This window comes from Vicugna pacos, chromosome 10, assembly GCF_048564905.1.
Source record: "Vicugna pacos chromosome 10, VicPac4, whole genome shotgun sequence".
Lineage (NCBI taxonomy): Eukaryota > Metazoa > Chordata > Mammalia > Artiodactyla > Camelidae > Vicugna > Vicugna pacos.
Genome location: NC_132996.1, coordinates 62,941,813 through 62,961,816, shown reverse-complemented (window position 1 = coordinate 62,961,816; position 20,004 = coordinate 62,941,813). Strand labels below are relative to the sequence as shown.

The 20,004-nt window shown below is 36.9% G+C and overlaps 1 protein-coding gene and 1 pseudogene across 1 annotated transcript; both read left to right on the top strand.

Annotated features, from left to right (window-relative positions):
• Positions 1-12,494: 12,494 nt before the first annotated feature.
• LOC102531661 (olfactory receptor 5G3-like) lies at positions 12,495-13,440 on the top strand (annotated as a pseudogene).
• Positions 13,441-18,211: 4,771 nt separating this feature from the next.
• LOC140698881 (olfactory receptor 5G3-like) lies at positions 18,212-19,144 on the top strand. The gene has a single exon (XM_072970724.1). It carries the CDS (start codon positions 18,212-18,214, stop codon positions 19,142-19,144), a length of 933 nt encoding a protein of 310 aa, XP_072826825.1.
• The last annotated feature ends 860 nt before the right edge of the window (positions 19,145-20,004 follow it).

Below are 20,004 nucleotides of genomic sequence, written 5' to 3'. Positions count from 1 at the left end.
ATTTGCTGGTCCCTGACCCATCTTTCTTATATAAAGGTAACATAGTTTGCCATTAGATCTTCATTTCGCTTTAATTGATACATACTGGGCATCTTTCCAGATCAATACACAGAGAGCTTCTTCATTCATTTTTTATTGCAATATATTCCATTAGTCCCACACTGATGGACACTTGGGTAGTTTCTAATATTTTCTATCACAAACAGTACTTTGGCAAATAACCGACCAAAGTAATTTTATGCACATGCAGGAGTATCTATCAGATAAAGTTCCAGAAGTAGAGAACCAGAGTCAAAGAGTAAATGCATTTATAAATTGGGTAGCTATTACAAAGTTGCACTCCCTAGATCCTCAAACATCCTGTATACTCGCCAGCAATGTAAGTCAGTACCTGCTTCTCTGCAGCATCCCCAGCAGCTGGCATAGTGTTAGACTTCTGAATTTTTGCCAGTCACATAAGTGAGAAATATTTCTGTACAGTCTTAATCTGCATTTTTCCTTTTATGAAAGGGATAAGTACCTTTCATATGTGTTAGGGCTGCATTTATATTTCATTTTCTGAGAACAGTGGTGTTCTTCCTTTTTCATTTGGGGTTTGGTTCCTTTGGACATTATGTGACTAAAATAATCTATAAAGTTACTAAAAATATATTTCTAAAAATTATTCTACATGGCATTATCCAAGCTGCTTTTTCTTTTTTTTTTCTTTTTTTTTGGTACAGCCAACAAGCCTGTGGTAAGTTCTCATTGTTCTCTCTCAGTGCCAGGGGTTTTCTTGATGGTGGAACAAATCCAGCTTAGTAATAAAGCCTGCAGCATCATCCCCTCCACCCCAAAAAATGAGTCAGTCAGTCAGCGTTAACCTGCTAAACCCAAAAGCTCATTTTAACTTGGATATCTTCGTGTGCCAAAGCATTTTCATCTAATACAGGTATGTTTTGTGTGTTGAGCATTTATCCTGGTCCATCCCTTCTCCACAGCCTTTTCAGCTTTTCAATTTAAGAAAAAAAAAAACAAAACAGAAAAACCTCAAAATCAATGTTCTTTCTTCAAGTAAATTTACATTAAACAAGGGAAAAACAATTCTTAAAATTCTTCCACCAGCCTTTATTTGATGGTAAGCCTCGTTTGGCCAGGTGCACAGCAGCTTTACCGCTTACAATTTAAGAATGTGTATTCGCCGTTCCTGGCTTTGCCCTGAAGTGCATTCCTACCAAGAGGCTTTTGTTTCCGTGTTTATCTTCTCATGACAAGTCAGCCACCGGCTCAGCTTTCACTACCGTTGTCTCTCTCACTTGGTGAGTAATGTTTTTCACGAGTGAGAACACGTACTAAATAGTTCGGTTAAATTCTTCTATTTCTGTGTAGGGCGTACTTGGACTTGTTCACCTTGGAGACGTAAGCTATTACCAAACTTGATAGTCCACTTCCACGTTCAAGCAAACCTTTTGCTTTCAGTCTGGGAACTATTACTTTCTCGGAGTCTTTACTTCTATCTCCAATATTAGAAGTTGGCTTTCTTTATAGGGACATTTCAAATTCTTCATTTATCTTTTAATTTTTAAATTTTTAAAAATTGAAGTATAGTCATTTTATAATGTTGTGTTAGTTTCTGGTGTACAGCAGAGTGGTTCAGTTCTACATATATATTCATTTTCATATTATTTTTCATTATAAGCTATTACAAGGTATTGAATAGAATTCCTTATGCTATAGAGTAGGACCTTGTTGTTTGTCTATTTTATATATAGTAGTTTATATCTACAAATCCTGAACTCCCGATTTATCCTTCCAGCCCCCACCAGTAACCATAAGTTTGTTTTCTATGTATGTGAGTCTAGTTCTGTTTTGTAAATAAGTTCATTTGTGTCATCTTTTTAGATTCCACATATAAGTGATGTGATATTTTTCTCTTCCTGGCTTACTCCATTTAGTATGACAATCTCCAGGTCCATCTATGTTGCTGCAAATGGCATTATTTATTATTTTTTATGGCTGAGTAGTATTCCATTGTATCTATATACCACATCTTCTTTATCCAATCATTTGTCAATGGACACTTATGTTGCTTCCATGTCTTGGCTATTGTAAATAGTGCTCCTATGAACGTTGGGGTGAATACATCTTTTTAAAATAGTCTCCTCCAGATATACACCCAAGAGTGGGATGGCTGGATCATATGTTAAGTCTATTTTTAGTTTCTTTAAGGACTGTCCACACTGTTTTCCATAATGGCTGTAATAGGGACATTTAACAAAAATCACACTGACCTCCCCCCAAAATAAGGTTCATCCCTTTACATGAGTTACAGTGTTCACAATGAACACAAAACAACAAAGCTGCCAATTACGAGCAGATGGCTAGGCTCTCTCAAGAGGACCCTCATGCAGGCGGCATGATGTAAGACTGTAGCAGGTGGGCTGTGTGCGGTGAGGCTGACACGATTTCCTGAGGATCTCGACACCTCTGGTGGGGGGAGAATTTGTCTGCAGGCCACAAACCTTAAAATATGCTGCGTTCATCCTCACAAACCCCCAAATCGCAACGGGTCTTTTAGTTCTATAAACCTCCATCATTGTCGTACTGATGATGTAAAGGTGAACTTCATGTTAAGCGCTTGGGGTCTATACTTGTACCAGGAGCATCCCTGGCAGGTCATTTTTAACTGGGACGGTGGAGGCTGCAGGTTAACCACAAATTCATGCAGCAGAAGATTTTAGTTGGAGTAATGAACCTCTTAGGGCTGGAACTGGGGTGGGGGCGGTGGCTCCTTTATGCGTCTCCTGCTACGTTTGGCACTTTAATAGATCAATGGTACCTTTTTATTTTAATGCAGTTTTGTTTTTAACATCTTTCTCATATGTTAATAGGCATTCGTACATCTTTTGTGAACATCTTGCTTTTGAAAAAATTTTTTCCGGTTCTTCAAAGAAAGGAGCTGGCTTTTTCACATTTAGTGACAGCCTATCAAATTCAAATTCAAAGTGCATATTCTCCTCTGTCCTCTCATTTTCTAGCACTTACAACTTCCAGGAGCCACTCAGTTTTCTACTTTAGAAGAATTTTCCGTTTCATTTCTCCCATCCCATCACTGACCTCTTTCCCCTGTGCTTCTTCTGTCTGGTCTCTGCCTTCTTCGTGATGAGCTGCTCACAGGACATCTAATCTCTGGGCCCAGCTCCCTGGAAAGGGGAGTTCATCCTCCACTATGTTTTTTACCCTCCAAGGTTATATTCATACCACTTCTGACCTTAATTATATATTTGCAAATAGGCTATGGTTAAATGCTTTGCCTGGGCTGTGGAGCTGAGGAGAGAAGGTTATAAACCTAGATTCTATGACACATCACATACTATTAAATCCCCCTTTCCCCGGCTAGACTGTGAAATCTGTGAAGATAACAGTCCTTTCTTTTTCATTTGCATGAATTCCACCAACTCCTGGCAAGTCTCTTACAGAAATAGGTACTCATTAAATGCATGATCAGAGAAATCGATGAATTAAGAAATAGCTCTTTAGAAGAAAAGAGTTCTTTCATTTTGAAGAGTTACTGAGTGTTGACTGGCTGGTAACGTATCTCCCAGGTGTGTTTGCATTCCAAATCTTACAGGTGACAAAGCCTTTAGCTTACAAAGTAATGCTGTTGAAATCATGCATATCAGACATTGCCTGACGGTAGGTGAGTCAGGTGAACAGGTGTTTGTATATATTCCTAAGTGGGGACACCCGGGACTTTCACAGAGACTTAAAATGATGCCATGTAGATTATTGTGATGATGGATCCACTTTGGAACCTGGAAAGGTCAGTGAACGTTCATCTATTTTAAGCTGGGGTCAATTCTACCCCCAATAAAATATCAATATTATTTTTATTGAGGTCATTTAACATGACACCAGTGTCCCTTATGGTCAGCCTGGAACCTTGCCACCCAATGGTTACATGATCACGAGCCACATTGCTTGTGTGAGACCTGCATTTCCTTATTTGTAAAGTAAGAAATAATCTCTGGAGTGCCCTTCAGCTAAATATTTCATGTGGCCATGGATAAATCAATTACCCAAACACACTTGACTAGAAGGGCAAGCGCTTTGTGTGAAATCAGTGAAGTAATCACCTTTCACTGTCTTGACAAATGAAAGAAAGAAGGTGTGGCATGGAGGATTAACAAGTCACCTTTGAACTGGAGAAAAAGTGTGGTTTAACAGATTTTTGGTGGTCAGTTTGTTTGGCCTAAAACCATATTACACCAGATTTGCTTCTCGTTCGAATCAGCTTCACTGGTTGATATCATCCAATTGTCTGATTGCCTATACGACTGGGAAAGAGACTGCATGGCAGGTTATTGGCCATCATTAAGTCTAGGATGAAGTCAGGTGACCATTTCTTTCCATCTCTGCAGGACAAATGTGAGTGTGCGTGTGTAAGTAAGCTGAACATTCACCAAAGTGGATTCGTGCGTGTTTGAGTGTTGTCGATGGATGTGAAGTGTCATGAGAGGAAGCTGCGCGATTGTCCAAAGATCTTACAAAACTATTTCCTTTGGACAATTCTAGTCCAGGATCTAGTTAGGTTCTCAAGTTCAGAATCTTGATTTCAAGGGTAATTGGATTGATGGGTTCTTGAACCAACGAATGATACCTGAAAGCCTCTACAAGACTAAAGCAGAATTCTTATGATTGTAGCACTCGGTGTGTGGTTTCCACGAACAGCAGAGCTCACACGGCTTCATTCATTCAGATTCCCTGGAGAATATCTACATATGTGTGTGTGGGGTGCCATATGCCACTTTGAAACTTGCTTGGTGGGTATGGAAATGAGTAAGGGAGTTGTGGCTAAAATTTGAATATTTAGTGACATCTGGTTAAGCTGTCATAAGAATGATATTCCAGTTTCTTACCCCATATAATACATGTGGATAGGAACTTTCACCCTTAGTCTCTCTTTCTTTCTTTCTTTTTTTTTTTTTTTTTTTTGGTGGTTACATTACTGGCAAATTCCTCTTCTAATGGATGTACTCTGTCTTTAGAAAGGCAATAATTTAATCTTATTTTTTTCCAATGAAACAGGATAGATCTTTCAAAAGTGACTTTGGATTTTTTTTTTGGTTATTGTTCTCAATTATTTTCCATTCACAGTTTTACTCTCATAATGGACAATTCTTTTTATTAAAAAAAATAATTTTTGGAGAGGAAGAGCTGTGGACATAAGGTAATATTTTTTTCACTTGATAAATACTAGGATTAAATTCTTAATTTAATTACTCCATTAACTGAATAAGAATTATTAAATTAGTAATAGCTAAATCTCAGATGCAGTGATGCTCCTTAATTTCTTAAAAAGTGGTTTTTGCTTTTGGCAAATCAATTAACAGTAAGGATTTCAGGAACAAACTATTTTGAGAAATTCTGTTTTGAGTTGGTAGCAGAGTTCCTAACTAGGGATCTCTGAAGCTTACACAGGCACAGGAGACACTGTGGTGTGGTCAGGGTACTGATGGTCGAGTTTGGATGTTCTGTTGTGTTTTTGAACGGGGAGAGGATAAACGTTTGAAGAGACTGGAAATCTGTTCTGCTGACCTCTTTGTATGTGGATGTACTGCCACCTGTTGGTCATCTCTTGACATTGACCAGGTTTTGAAGGCTGACTCTGGATTCTTTTTTGTCGTTGTTGAAGGATAATTAACCTACAATACTACACGAGTTTCAGGGAGACGACATAGTGATTTGACACTTAAATACATTATTAGGTGATGACCACACTAAGTCAAGTTACCATACCTAGTTACAATATTATAGTGACTGTATTCCCAATGCTGTGCATTCAGCCCCATCATTTACTTATTTTATAACCAGAAGCATGTTCCTCTTAATACCCTTCACCTATTTCACCCAACCGACCACCCTCCTCTTTTCTGGTAATCATTAGTTTGTGCTCTGTATCTGTGAGTCTGTTCCTGTTTTGGTATGTTATGGTTGTTTGTTTGTTTTTAGGTTCAGTATGTAAGTGAAATCTTGCAGTATTTGTCTTTCTCTGTTTGGCTTATTACATTCATATTTAAAGTAGGATTCTCTTGGGAGTCATATTGTTGATCTTGCTTTATTCACAACAACAAAAATTTTACCTTTTAATTGGCTATTTAGAGCATTTATATATTAGAGTGATAACTGGTATGCTTGGGCTTAAATCTCTTATCTTGCTTTTTGTTTCCTTTTTGTCTGTTCCTTGTTAATTTTTGCCTCATTTTCCTTATTTCCTTGCATCAGTCTTTGGTTGAAATCTGCCCCCGGGGAATGTTCATTTTTGGGGGCACATCTGGCTTGGTGGTGGTGGAGAAGTAGAGGAAAGACAAATCCTGAAATAAATGCAGGTGGTGGCAGTGAAATTTGGCTGGTGTGTACGGAAATGATAAGGGTGAGGCTCAAACGGAGTCAGCCGTGCTGACCAGCGTGAGCGTGGGAAGCAGGGCGTGTCCTACACTTTCTGTAGTGCCTGAAATTTATCTCAGATGCGACTTTAAAACCTTCTTGCTGGCTAAAAAGTGGAGAAGCATTCTCAAAGTGTGGCAGGAGCGCCCAGTAAGTCATAAAGGCCCATTTTAAATTTTGTCCCAGTTTAGGAGAAACTACAAATATGTCTCAAATAAACAGCTGGGAATATTAGGATATAGTCTAGTTTCATTTATCATGTTGGTGGCACCAGCTTTATAACTGCTACTTGGCTGCATACCAGGGAGTAGATACTGGACACAAAAGGGATTACATAGTAAAGAATTAAAGATGGTGATGTGACATGGGACATCAAGAATTAGAAGGTCTGCAAGCTAGCACCTCTGAGTCTACTGACACCTGCAGTATACGTGTTGAAATGCATCTGCATTTTCCAGAAAAGTAAATGTCTTGCTTAGTGTCTGGTGGCTTACATGTTCCATTTATTTTTGATAAAACTATAGGAAGAAAGTAAAATTTTGAGGTTTAGAGGTGAAGACATGAGTAAGTATTAGATTTGGAAGTAATTTCTTAGATCATAATACTATGCATATTATTTTTTATTCTGTTTTTTCAATTAATAAATATATGAATATCTATCTCTTCATCTGATTAAATATATTCCTTTCAACATAATTTTCAGTGTTTTTCTCCACTTATAAAGAATAATTGCACGTAGCACAAAATTTAAATTGTATAACACCAAATGTAAATAAATGTTAAGTTTCCCATCTACTCCAAACAGATTCTTAATGAAGATATTTAAAACATCTTATAAATTGAAGTACAGTTTATAATGTGTGTTCATTTCTTGTGTACAATAGTGATCCAGTTACGCATATATATATATATAAATATATATATATTCCTTTTCATAGTCGTTTTCATTATGGGCTGTTATAAGATGTTGTGTAGAGTTTCCTGTGCTATACAGTAGGACCTTGTTGCTGATCTAATTTGTATAATAGTGGTCTCTGCAAACCCTGAACTCCCCATTTATCTCTCCATCCTCCCCCATTTTTTCCACCCTGGGGACCATAAATTTGTTTTCTATGTCTGTGAGTCTGCCTCTGTCTTGTAAATAACTTCATTTGGTGTACTTTTAAAGAAGATTCCAAATAAAAATGGTATCATATGGTATTTTTCTTTCTCTTTCTAGCTTACTTCACTTAGTATGACGATCTCTAGTTCCATTCCTATTGGTGCAAATGCCATTATTTTTTCTTTTTTAACGACTGATTGGATTCTGATGTGTGTGTGTGTGTGTGTGTGTGTACATATACACACAACTTTTTATCTAGTTATCGGTTGATGGACATTTAGGTTGCCTCCATGTCTTGGCTATTGTAAATAGTGCTGCTATGAACATTGGGGTGCATGTATCTTTTCAAATTAGAGTTCCCTGAGATATATGCCCAGGAGTGGGATTGCTGGACATAGGATAAATCTATTTTCAGTTTTTTAAGGAATCTCCATACTGTTTTCCATAACAGCTGCATCAAACTACATTCCCACCAACAGGGTAGGAGGGTCCCCCTTTCTCCACACCCTCTCCAGCATTTATGATTTGTGGATTTTGTTAATGATGACCACTCTGACCTGTGTGAGGTGATACCTCACGGTAGATTTGATTTGCATTTCTCTGATAATTAGTGATATTGAGCCTTTTTCTCATGTGCCTGTTGACCATTTGTGTGTCTCCATTGCAGAAACGTCTATTTAGAGCTCCTGCCGAATTCTGATTGGGTTGTTTGTCTTTTCGTTATTGAGTTGTATGAGCTCTTTGTATATTCTGGAAATTAAGGCCTTGCCAGTCACATCATTCGTAAACATTTTCTTCCATTCTGTAAGTTGTATTTTCATTTTGTTTATGGTCTCCTTTGCTGTGCAAATCTTATAAATTTATAGTCTTGTGTCTTGTTTAGTCATTAACCCATTTTGAGTTTAGTTTTTTGTGTATGGTGTGAGAGAGTGTTCTAGTTTTATTGATTTACGTGTAGCTGTTCTGCTATGTTTTCCCTTAGCAGTTTTATAGTATCTGGTCTTTCTTACATTTCGGTCTTTAATCCATTCTGAGTTTTTGTATATGGTGTTAGGGAATGTTCTAATTTTGTTCTTTTACGTGTAGCTGTCCAGTTTTCCCAGCACCACTTATTGAAGAGACTGTCTTTTCTCCATCGTATATTCTTGTTTCCTTTGTTGTGGATAAGTTGACTGTAAGTGTGTAGTTTTATTACTGGACTTCTGTTCCATCGAGCTATATTGTCTGTTTTTGTGCCAGTTAGATACGGTTTTGATTACTGTAGATTTGTGGTATAGTTTGAAGTCAAGGAGTGTGATTCCTCCAGCTCTGGTCTTCTTTCTCAAGATTGTTTTGGGGTCTTTTGTGTTTCCATACAAATTTTAATTTTTTTTCTTCCTGTTCTGTGAAAAATGTCAATGGTAATTTTACAGGGATTGCACTGAATCTGCATATTGCCTTGGGTAGTATGGCCATTTTAACAATATTAATTCTTCCAGTCAAGAGCATGGGATATCTTCCCATTTCTTTAAATCATCTTTAATTTTCTTAATATTTTATAGTTCTCTGCGTATGTCTTTTGCCTCCCTGGTCAGGTTTATTCCTAAGTATTTATTTTTCATGCGGAGTCTTTCGTGTTTTCTGTGCGTAGTAACACGTCACCTGCACGTAGTTTTGTTAATGGAATGCTTCTTCCTGTTGTTTTCCATTTCTTTTCTTGTAGGTTTAATGATGTGCCATTTTTAAGAATCTGCTTTTGTTGTTTTCTCATTGCTTTTAAGTGGTTTTAAGACAAATAACAGGTATAAACACTTTTTTCCTGGCATCTTTAATCAAAAGTAGATAACGTAATTTTATCTGCTAAATATGAACCATTATGAATTATGTGGGTTTTATGGACTTGTTTTCCACTAATTCAACAAATATGGACACAACGCCAATTATTGATGAACTTTTGAGACAGATACTTAATAGGGGTTAAAAACGAGCTAGCAGTGAAATGTTATGGGGGTTGATAGAATGATGGGATAAACAATTAGGTTCTCAGAGAAGCCGGTGACTGAGACGGTTCACCTTCTGTCATCAGACTCTGCATTTCTTCTCTCTCTTGTGACCCTTCTCTCCCAGACAACTGCGTTGACTTAGCTTCCTTGCTTCTGTTCATCTTATTAGCACTGCCTAGAATGCCTTTCCCCTTAATTTCAGTTTATCTAAATTAAGCTTATCTTTTCAGACCTTTTCTTCTTTTAACATTTCCTCATATATTCAAGCTGACAATCATCTGTCGTACTTCAGGTGTCCGGTGACAGTTTTTTCATTTTTGCCTCGAGATAAGAAAATGCTGCTTTGAATTGATGTTTTCTTTTTTTTTTGTCAGATACTGTCTAATTTTGGAGATTAAGAGAATGAGGCACAGAGAGATTTAAAAATTCTCTCAAAGTGACACAGCCAGTAAGTGATGAAGTTAAGGTTTGTAGGCAACGTGGATCCAGAAACTAGGCAGCAGACGACATCCTCCCAGTTGGTGCTGGGTTCTCAACGCATCACTCCCCACTCATAGAAAAGAGAGCCCTCTTTTGATGATGGAGGGTCCTAAAGTGGGAAAAACCACTGTTTTTTAGCAGTCTTCTCTTTGAGAAAAGATACAGTTGATAAATAACACTTGGTCCAAATGCAACTGAGATCATGTTAACTTTGTCCCTCCAGGTGTAAGCTCTTGAGGTTTTAGTTCTTTAGGGACCTGGCTCTAAATCATTAAAAACCCCAAAAGAAAAAGTCCCTTATTCTGTGCAACATGTGAATCAATGTGCAGGTAAAAGAGTATCTCTTTACTCCCAAGATGTTCAAGATGAAGGATTTGCCTTCTTCACCAATTACCTAGAAAATCCAAGAAATCTCCATAAAAATATTTGCCACCATGAGGGAAGTTGAAAATTCCATCCTTGTTCCTAGAAAATGGTTATTTCCCTTGAAGCAGTTAATGGAGATACACAAAGGATATCCTTAGAGAAGTGAGGACATTGCATTTTGGATACTATGAAGTTTTTGAAATATGGTGGAGAAGCAGCAGGATGAGTTTGCACTTTGGGAAGGTAACATCCCCCTCCTCAGCCCAGGTTCTCTAAAGAGAGCAGACTGGCATTTTGTTCACATCCTTATGAGAGTAAGTAACTGGTCTTTTTGGTGATTTTTTCTGAACTGATTTTCTTATTTATTTCTTTTTGACATAGAGATACTGTGATGTCCTTAAGGAATTCTAAAGTCATAGAATGTTAGCTATGAAAGTGGCATAGAGATAATCCTGCTGAAAGTGACTTTCATTTAAATAAATTAATAGTGGCTTGACCAAAGACCAGAAGCAGTCTGTACAACCCCCTACCTCCACACAACTATACTGGCATATTTGGATGGACAAAAATGAAAATATTCATGCAATGGATAAGGCTTCATATCTAAGCCTAGAATTTTCTTTGTGCTGAAAATATACTCCATGTAGCATTAAGCAAATGATCATGATAATGATAAATATCATAAATAAAATGGATATATTCACTATTTTTTATAGATTAAGCTCCACACGTAATTACTATATAATTCAAGAGTGGTATATTGCTTTCAAATTTTTTAAATTGAAGTATAGTTATTTACAGTGTTTCAGGTGTACAGCAATGTGATTCAGTTACATATATGACCTCCTTTTATAGATCCTTTCTATTATAGGTAATTACAAGTATTGAATATAGTGCCCTGTGCTGTACAGCAGATCCTTGTGTTTTGTCTCTTTTATATATAGTAGTGTGTATCTGTTGATCCCAAATTCCTAATTTAATTCCTCCTCCCATTTCCCCCTTTGGTAACTATCAGTTTGTTTTCTGTATCTGTGAGTTTATTTCTGTTTTATAAATAAGTTAACTTGTATCATTTTTTCAGACTCCAGATATAAGGGATACCATAAGATATTTGTCTTTGTCTGACTTAAGAGTAATATATTGCTTCCATTTTACTGAAAGAAGACATTCAGTGATAATAAATGTTGCTTGAAAGTATTTTTTCACAAAAAATATCCTACATAGTGATCTTCCCTTAGGAATTTAAAACAGTTGACTTTTTTCCTCCTTGCTAGTGAATCAGAAATAACATATTCTTGAATATGTTCTCTGCATAAAATGTTATGCATTTGACATTTTACATATATTATTACTATAATTGATATTGCCTGACAGATTTCAGGATAAGTGCCCTGAAAGTAGTTTATGTGAAATATGGGCAATCACATAAAGTAATTCCACGTTATTTTGGTGCACAATTTTGTACACAATTTCCATGACGTGTTGCTGTCCAACATTTACCAGATCAGTTCATCTTACAGGCATGGCCTCCTCATTCCCTCTGTGGCATCCTATCATTTTATATGAGTAACGTCTGTCATTTGTGTGTGTTATCATTTCCACATCTTTTTACAACTGAGAGTAGGGAACAGACTGAAAAACACACATGTGAATTGTGTCTTAATAATATTACAATGGTATTGGTCATTCTGTAAGATCAAGAACTCCCCTGGTTAGTCTTTCCCAGATGTCATATGTTAGGATCTGAATATCTCGTTGGTTTTACAGTATTCCCAGTAAGGTCTTCCAGCTGTTTCTTTTTTTTTTTTTAATCCCATCATACAGTAAGATGAAACTTGGGGAGTAGTTCATGTACAAACTCATCACTTGAAAAAGTTTTAGATAATAGAGCTGGACTCTTGATGGGAGAGAGCAAACGTCAAGGGTGAATATCCAAGTTGACACAGGATCTTTGCATCAACTGTCCTGACCTAGTATCTAGGAATATTATCTTCGAGCTTGACATTATTTCACTACTTTTCTATAACAAGCCTGTTTAAAATATTGTTATTGAATTAAAATGTTATTTATTACTCTTAGTGATATATTTTTAAATAATAAAATGTTTCTCTTTCTTATTAACAAATTACAGATGATCAATGGAAAATCAGAATCAGACAGCAGTGACTGAATTCCTTTTCTTGGGCCTCACAGATCATCTCCACCTGCAGATTGTCCTCTTTGTCATTTTTCTCTTTGTCTATCTTGTCACCCTGGGGAGTAATTTGGGGATGATCACTCTCATATGGATCGATCCCAGACTCCACACGCCTATGTACTTTTTTCTCAGCCACTTGTCCTTTGTAGACACGTTTTCCTCTTCTTCCATTGCCCCCAAGATGCTATGTGATATCTTTGTAGAAAAAAAAGTCATCTCTTTCATGGTTTGTGCTGCACAGATGTGGTTCTTTGGTCTTTTTGTGGCAACTGAGTGTTTGCTCTTGGCTTCCATGGCATATGATCGGTATGTGGCCATCTGCAAGCCCTTGTTGTACACCCTCATTATGTCCGGGAGGTTCTGTGTGCAACTGGTACTGGGCCCTTATGCTGTGGGTCTTCTAAGCACCATGACTCATACAGTTTTCACTTTTTGCTTACCCTTCTGTGGTCCAAATATCATCAATCACTTTTTTCTGTGATATTTCACCACTGCTTTCCCTAGCGTGTGCAGACACCTGGATCAATAAGTTGGTGCTTTTCATCTTAGCGGGAGCCATAGGAGTTCTTAGTGGCCTGATCATCATGGTCTCCTATGTTTGCACCCTGGTGGCCGTGCTGAGGATCCAGATTGCTGATGGGAGGAGGAAAGCCTTCTTTACTTGTTCTTCTCACCTGGCAGTTGTCTCCATCCTATGTGTGACTCTTTTCTTCACTTATGTCCGACCTAGCTCAAGTTCCTCCCTAGATATGAACAAAGTGATTTCTCTGTTTTATACTGTGGTAACCCCCATGTTGAACCCCCTGATCTACAGCTTGAGGAACAAGGAGGTGAAAAATGCATTCAGTAGGAAGTTTGAGAGGAAGAGTTCTCTAATAGGTAGGTAAAGTAGAACTCTATTTGTGCTTTACCATACCTGTTGGTACTGAATGTGTAGGTAAAAAAAAAACACTAGACAGGATTAGAGGCTGCATGTGAGTCCTGGCTCTCCCAATTCACAATGACTTGAAAAATGGAGTAGTTTTTAAATATTTTTCTGCTCCAGTCTTGTTCTCTGTGAATGAAAGGGGTTTCCAAATAATGTAGTGATGGATTGAGAATATAAAAGTGAAAATAGACTAGAAGAAAACTTAGCTGAATATTTGTCCAGTCATGGATGTGTAAATACTGTTTAATCAGACATGAAAACTAAAAGTTATAATAGAAAATTTAAAGTACCACAGACAATATTAAAGGCAAGTAATAAAACAAAAGGAAATATGTATGCATATGTGCCAAACAATGAGATAATATCCCTAATATTCAACAATCAGTCTAAAATTCACAATCAAAAAGGGAAACAGTCAATAAAGAAGCAAACAAAGGAAGAGGCAGTTCACAAAAATGGGAATGGAAATTGCCAAACGGATGTGCAGTAAAAGTTCGACATCATGACTGATCAGGTTAATGAAATAAAATTAAAATGCAATTGCAGTGCCTTTCAATGCAGATGAAACATCTATAGTTTCAATGATGGTGAGGTTCTTATTTGGCTATACACACTCATTATTTCCTGCTGATGGGAAGAACTGCTCTATTTCCACAGAGCAATTTGGTAGTTTCCATTTAAAATGATAAATTTGTATGGCATTTGACCTGAAAATCCCTCCATTAGAAATCTAAACTACAGAAATACAAATGCCTAAGCCTAAGATTTCCTATATTTCAGTGGCAAAGAAAAATAAAAGAAGTAACTTGAATAACCGTCATTGGAGAAAAGTATACTTTTTTTTTCAGTGACATGTTCTGCAGAAAATAAAGGCTGAATAAATATTTATGGATTGAATTGAAGAGAACTATTGTATCCACTCTAGTGTTAGGTGAGGAAAAAAAATCAGATTGAAGTTCAGTGTGTAGCACTGATCGTAATGAAAAAGGGCAAAAGCTACATCGTGAATAAGATGTACATATGTTCATATAGGTGTAAACAATCATCGGGAGAACTGCAAAGTATATACAGCGGCTGTGACAGTGATTATTTCACTGGGAATGGCACTGGGGGTAGGAAAGGAGAGCTTTTATTCATCTACAGAATATATTATGGAGGGTAGGAGAGTTAACATAGACTGTTGATGAAACTGTAAATGAATATTGCATTTCTCTTCCTCAGAGATACCAATTATTTCTATGTTAGATCTTCCTTTTTGTGTATTAATTATTCTCTTTCTAAACATTTAGAACTTGTAGTTTATATTTAAATTTTATATTTTAATATCTCAGATGTGTTCCATGATCGTTTTAAGTGGCATATTTACTTCTTTTTTGTTCTGTTCCATGTAACTGAGAATTCTGATATTGTTTCCTTTACTGGACTCAGTTGCTTACTTCCTGTCACCTGGTATAGCGCTGCTATTACTTTTTTCAACATTTCCATTTCACAGAACGCATGTTTTAATTTTTGAAAATGTAATAAAGAAAAATTTTTGGATAACTTTTTTGATTAATAGAATAGTTCTTCCTGTTGTTTTTAATATTCTTTTTTCTTGGTATATTTAATGATGTGTAATTTTCTATTGTTTAAATCTATTTTTATTGTTGTATAATTGCTTTTAAGTGATTAAGGAGAATAACAAGTATAAACAGTTTTTCCTGACACCTTTAGTCCGAATGTATACAGAACAATTTTAACTGCTGAGTGTGAACCATTATGAATTATATCTATCTATCTATCTATAGGTTTTATAGGTTAGTTTCCCACTAATTCAGCAAATACGTACACAACACCAATTATTGATAGACTTTTGAGGTAGATACTTAATAGGAGTTAAAAATGAGCTAGCAATGAAGTGTTATGGGGGTTGACAGAATGAGTTATCAGATCTTCTTGGTGGGATAAACAATTAGGTTCCCAGAGAAGCCGGTGACTGAGACAGTTCACCCTCTGTCATAAGACTCTACACTTTCTTCTCTCTCTTGTGACCCTTCTCTCCCAAAAAACTGCCTGACTTAGTTTCTGCTTCCTTGCTTCTGTTCATCTCATTAGCACTGCCTGGAATGCCTTTCCACTTAACTGTAGTTTATCTAAATATACTTCTCTTTTCAGAACAATCCTTTCTTTGACATTGTCATCTGTTTCAGCTTATAGTGACCTGTCTTTCCTTTGGAATTCTTTGGAAGTGACTGTTTTTTATTTTTGCCTAGAGATAAGAAAATGCTACCTTGAACTGATGTTTTATTCTTACATCATAATACTTTCTCAGCAACTGTGCTATAGTCCCTTATAATACTAAGTGACTAAAGAACAATGATTCTGTGCTGGACACTCTCTTTTTAAAAAATAGTTTAAATGCATTACATCATTTGATCCTTCTGACATACTTGTGAGTTAGTAATCATTTTTCTTGATTTAAGAGATTAGGAGAGTGAGGTATAGAGGATTTAAAAACTTGCTCAAAGTGACATAGCCAGTGAGTGATGAAATTCAGATTTACACCCAGGAAATGAGGCTCCAGAATTTGGGCAAGAATGTACATCCCAGCTGGTGCTGGCTGTTCAAAACATTACTCTCCACTGATAGAGAGCTCACTTTTGGCAACGGAGAACCTCAAAGTGGGGAAAACCCACGTTGTTTTTTAGGAATCTTCTCATTAGGAAAGATACAGTTAAGAAGTAACACTTGGTACAGATGCCACTGAGGTCATGTTAATTTTGCCCGTTCAAGTGTAAACCCTTGAGGTTTTAGTTCTTTGGGGACTGGGCTCTAAATTATTGAAAACGCCAAAGAAAAGGTCCCTTATTCTGTGCAGCATGTGAATCAATGTGCAGGTCAAAGAGTATCTCTTTACTCCCGGATGTTCAGGATGAGGAATTTGTCTTCTTCACCGAGTGCCTAAAAAACTATGCCCCTTAGAAAAGGCTGCCGTCATGAGGGGAGTTGAAATTTCCATCGTTAATTCTAGATAATTCTGATGATTATTTCCCCTGAAGCACTTCAAGGAGCTCCATGAAGGATATCCTTACAGTAGTGAGTACGTTGCATTTTGGATACTGTGAAGTTTTTGAAATATGGTGGAGAAACATCAGGATGAGTTTGAACTTTGGGAATAGAACATCGTCCTCCACAGCCCAGGTTCTCTAAAGAGAGCAGCCTGGCATTTTGTCCACATCCTTATGAGACTAAGCAACTGTTTTTTGTGTCTTTTCCGAACTGATTTGTTTACTTTTTTATGACACAGATAATGCAATGCCCATATGGAATTCTAAGGTCACAGAATGTTAGCTGTAAAGTGGCATAGGGACCATCCACCTTGCTGTATAGAAGACTCAAAAAGACATACATTCTAAAAAAATTCATAAGTAAATAAGTAGATAGAGAAATAAATTGATAGACAATAAATAAATAGTGGTTGGACCAACATGAGGAGTCTGTTCAACCCCCTACCTCCACACACGTATACTGACATATTTGGATGAACATAAAAACATGCATGCAATGGAGAATGCTCCTAACCTAAGCCTAGAATTGTTTTTGTGACTGCTGACTGATAAAAATGTACTCCACAGAGCATTAAGAAAATAATCATGATACTGATAAATAATCATAAATCAAAAATATAGTCACCATTTTTGTGATTTGAGCTCCACATATAATAACTAGATGATTCAAAGTAGTACATTGCTTTTGTTGTACTTAAAAAGACATTAATTGTAGTGATAATAAATGTTATTTAAATCAGATTTTTTTCATATAAATTATCTACCTAGTGATCTTCTCTTAGGAATTTAAAACAGCTTGTTTCTTTTCTTCCTTGACTGAATCAGAAATAACGTATTTTGAATGTGTTCCCTGGGTAAAGTTTTATGCATTTGGTATTTTACATATTATTACTACAATTGATATTGCCTGACAGGTTTCAGGACAAGTGCCCTAAAAGTAGTTTATATGAAATATGGGCAATCACATAAAGTAATTTCACGTGATTTGGGGGCAAAAGATGCTTAGTTTTGTACACAATTTCCATGACGGGTTGCTGTCCAGCATTTGCCAGGTCACTAGATCTTACAGGCATGGCCTCCCTGTTCCCTCTGTGGCATCACATTATTTTACATGAGTAACCTCTTTGTCATTTGTATATATTGTCCTTTCCTCATCTTTTTACAATTGGGAGTAGGGAACAGACTGAAAAACACATATCTGAATTGTGTCCTAATAACATTAGAAAGGTACAGATCATTCTGTAAGATCAAGAACTCCCCTGGTTAGTCTTTCCCAGATGTCATATGTTAGGATCTGAATATCTCATTGGTTTTACAGTATTCCCAGTAAGGTCTTCCAGCTGTGTTTTTTTTTTAAATCTCATCATACGGTAAGATGAAACTTGGGGAGCAGTTTACGTAGAAACTTACAACCTGAAGGAATTTTCGATAATAGAATTGGACTGTTTATGGGAAAGAGCAGAGATCAGGGGTGAATTGCCCAAGTTACACAGAATCTTTGCACAAACTGCCTGACTTAGTTTCTAGGAATATTACTTAGTACAGCCCACAGTACTTCAATAATTGTCTCTTATGAGAGTGTTTAAGACAATCTTTTATTGGCTGAAAATAATATTTTTAACTCTTAATGATAGTTTTTTCAAAATAAATTTTTTTCTTCTTGTAACAGATTGCAAATGATCAATGGAAAATCAGAATCAGACAGCAGTGACTGAATTCCTTTTCTTGGGCCTCACAGATCATCTCCACTTGCAAATTGTCCTCTTTGTCATTTTTCTCTTTGTCTATCTTGTCACCCTGGGGGGCAACTTGGGCATGATCACTCTCATATGGATCGATCCCAGACTCCACACGCCTATGTACTTTTTTCTCAGCCACTTGTCCTTTGTAGACACATTTTCCTCTTCTTCCGTTGCCCCCAAGATGCTGTGTGATATCTTCACAGAGAGAAAAGGCATCTCATTCATGGGTTGTGCTGCACAGATGTGGTTCTTTGGTCTTTTTGTGGCAACTGAGTGTTTGCTCTTGGCTTCCATGGCATATGATCGGTATGTGGCCATCTGCAAGCCCTTGCTGTACACCCTCATTATGTCCCGGAGGGTCTGTGTGCAGCTGGTACTGGGCCCTTATGCTGTGGGTCTTCTAAGCACCATGACTCATACAGTTTTCACTTTTTGCTTACCCTTCTGTGGTCCAAATATCATCAATCACTTTTTCTGTGATATTTCACCACTGCTTTCCCTAGCGTGTGCAGACACCTGGATCAATAAGTTGGTGCTTTTCATCTTAGCGGGAGCCATGGGAGTTCTCAGTGGCCTGATCATCACGGTCTCCTATGTTTGCATCCTGGTGGCCGTGCTGAGGATCCAGACTGCTGATGGGAGGAGGAAAGCCTTCTCCACTTGTTCTTCTCACCTGGCAGTTGTCTCCATCCTCTGTGGGACTCTTTTCTTCACTTATGTCCGACCTAGCTCAAGTTCCTCCCTAGATAGGAACAAAGTGATTTCTCTGTTCTATGCTGTGGTAACCCGCATGGTGAACCCCCTGATCTACAGCTTGAGGAACAAGGAGGTGAAAGATGCATTCAGTAGGAAGTTTGAAAGGAAAGTTCTCTAATAGGTAGGTAAAGTAGAACTCTATTTGTGCAGTACTATAGTTGTTCGTGCAGAATGTATAGTAAGAAGAACACTAGGGGGGAATTAGAAGCTGTATGTGAGTCCTGACTCTGCCTATCCAAGATGACTTGAAGAATAGAGTGGTTCTCAAGTATTTTTATGCTCCAATCTTGTTCTCTGTGACATGAGGGAGATTTCTAAGTAATTTAGAAATGAGATGATAATAAAAAGAAAACTTCACTGAATATTTGTACAATTGTGAATGAATGAATAGCTTTTAATCTGGACATGAAAACTAAAAGTTTTAATAGAAAACTTAAAGTAACACAATCAGTATTAAAAGACAGTAATAAGACAAGGGAAAATGTGCCAAACAATGAGATAATATTCCTAATATTCAAAGAACAGTCTAAAATTCATAATCAAAAGGAAAACAACAGATAAACAAACAAAGAAGAGGCAATTCACAAAAGTGGGAATGCAAATTGCCAAATGGAGAAAATGTTCAATACCATGATTGGTCAGTTAAATGAAACAATATTAAAATGCCAGTGCAGTGCCTGAATGGTTTCATTGATGGTGACGTTCTTAGTTGACTATGCACACTCATTTTTTTTTCTTGCTGATAGGAAGAATCACTCTATTTCCACAGAGCAATTTGATAGTTTCCATTTGAAATAAGTCTATGGCATTTGACCCACAAATCCCTCCATGAGAAACTGGACTACAGAAATATAAATGCCAATGTCTCAGATTCCATGTATTTCAGTTTTATGTGTAGTAGCAAAGAAAAATAGAAGAATTAACTTGAATATCCGTCATTGAAGAAAAGTACACTTCTTTTCAGTGAAAAATTCTGCA

Coding starts and splice junctions, on each gene's coding strand:
- LOC140698881 (XM_072970724.1), top strand. CDS start 18,212: ATGGAAAATCAGAATCAGACAGCAGTGACTGAATTCCTTTTCTTGGGC.